The sequence below is a fragment of the Cynoglossus semilaevis genome, chromosome 17 (assembly GCF_000523025.1).
Source record: "Cynoglossus semilaevis isolate Cse_v1.0 chromosome 17, Cse_v1.0, whole genome shotgun sequence".
Lineage (NCBI taxonomy): Eukaryota > Metazoa > Chordata > Actinopteri > Pleuronectiformes > Cynoglossidae > Cynoglossus > Cynoglossus semilaevis.
In genome coordinates this window covers 15889904-15891311 of record NC_024323.1, presented here as the reverse complement: position 1 = coordinate 15891311, position 1408 = coordinate 15889904, and the positions used below count along the sequence as shown (strand labels likewise).

General features: G+C 48.9%; 1 protein-coding gene across 2 annotated transcripts in view; it reads left to right on the top strand.

The window, feature by feature from the left end:
* Positions 1–1408, top strand: part of brsk1b (BR serine/threonine kinase 1b) — a 23423-nt gene that overhangs the window by 18078 nt on the left and 3937 nt on the right. For both annotated transcript variants that reach the window (XM_025064813.1, XM_025064814.1), the window contains 3 exons: positions 181–278; positions 580–730; positions 814–874. In XM_025064813.1, coding sequence (XP_024920581.1) covers positions 181–278; positions 580–730; positions 814–874 — 310 coding nt within the window. The remainder of the gene's footprint in view (positions 1–180; positions 279–579; positions 731–813; positions 875–1408) is intronic.

Below are 1408 nucleotides of genomic sequence, written 5' to 3'. Positions count from 1 at the left end.
CCCGGGCCACCCCCCCCAGAGGTCAGTACTGACCAGGGCCACACCCCCCAGAGGTCAGTACTGACCAGGGTTTTCTCACTCACTCCCTCCTTTGAAATGGCGTGAACTTCTTCTTCTGTTGCTGTCGTCGTCTTCTATCACTTCCTGTTTTGAGTGTGGTTTTTTTTCTTTCCGCTTTAGAGAAAACCAGGAGAAAATGATCTACTACCTCCTGTTGGACAGAAAGGAGCGTTACCCCAGCTGTGAGGACGAGGATCTGCCCCCCAGAAATGACGCAGGTCTGACCCACATTCCACAGTCTACAGTAGGCCTGACAGTCTACAGTAGGCCTGACAGTCTACAGTAGGCCTGACAGTCTACAGTAGGCCCGGCAGTCTACAGTAGGCCTGACAGTCTGCATTAGACCTCGCAGTCTACAGTAGGCCTGGCAGTCTACAGTAGGCCTGGCAGTCTACAGTAGGCCTGGCAGTCTACAGTAGGCCTGGCAGTCTACAGTAGGCCTGACAGTCTACAAGACCTACACATATAGTCTACAGTTGTTTGTAACCAGTTGTTTGTAACTACTTCCTCTTTTTTTAGACCCCCCTAGGAAGCGCGTAGACTCCCCGATGTTGACTCGTCACGGACGCTGTCGTCCAGAGAGGAAGAGCCTGGAGGTCCTGAGTGTCACAGATCAGGGGTCTCCCACTCCACCTCGCAGGGCCCTGGACACGAACGCTCACAGTCAGAGGTTTGAACAAAAACACTGTTCTATCATTTCAGTCAAAGCTCCAGATCAAAGCTGTTTTGATGATCACTTCCTGTGGTTCAAAGGTCTCGGTCGGTCAGCGGAGCGTCAACAGGTCTGTCCTCCAGTCCTCTCAGCAGTCCCAGGGTAAGATCTTCATCTGTTCTGTCTCTTCTGGTCCACTCAGCTTTTTGTTGAGGTTCACTTTAAAAAACAGCAAAAAGGGTTTGAATTAAGGACAGAGACACAGTGGAGGAGTGGCTGCTACTCCTGCCTCACTGAACTGACTGTGTGTTCGACGCTAAACGAATACATCCGAGAACTTGGTCAAACAGGGAGTGAGTGAAGAGGTTTGAAGCCACGCCTACGAGGACAAAACAGTAACGCCTACTGGCCAGTAGAGGGAGACAAATGACAACTGAGAGACTTGAAGGAACAGGGAACAAAAATCGGAATCTTAGTCTATAAAAAGATTCCTTAATCTTTGACTTAAAAAACAACTACTGCTCCGTGACGTCATCATTTTTACGTGAAATGTTTCATAAATGTCAGGCTTCCATCTGGATTAGTCAGAGTGAAGTGAAGGCTGCTGGGTATATTTCTTGGTCATGTATTTCCATTCTGTCACATTGTCGATCATGTACACCTTCATGTCATACACACACATCGACGTCACTTCCT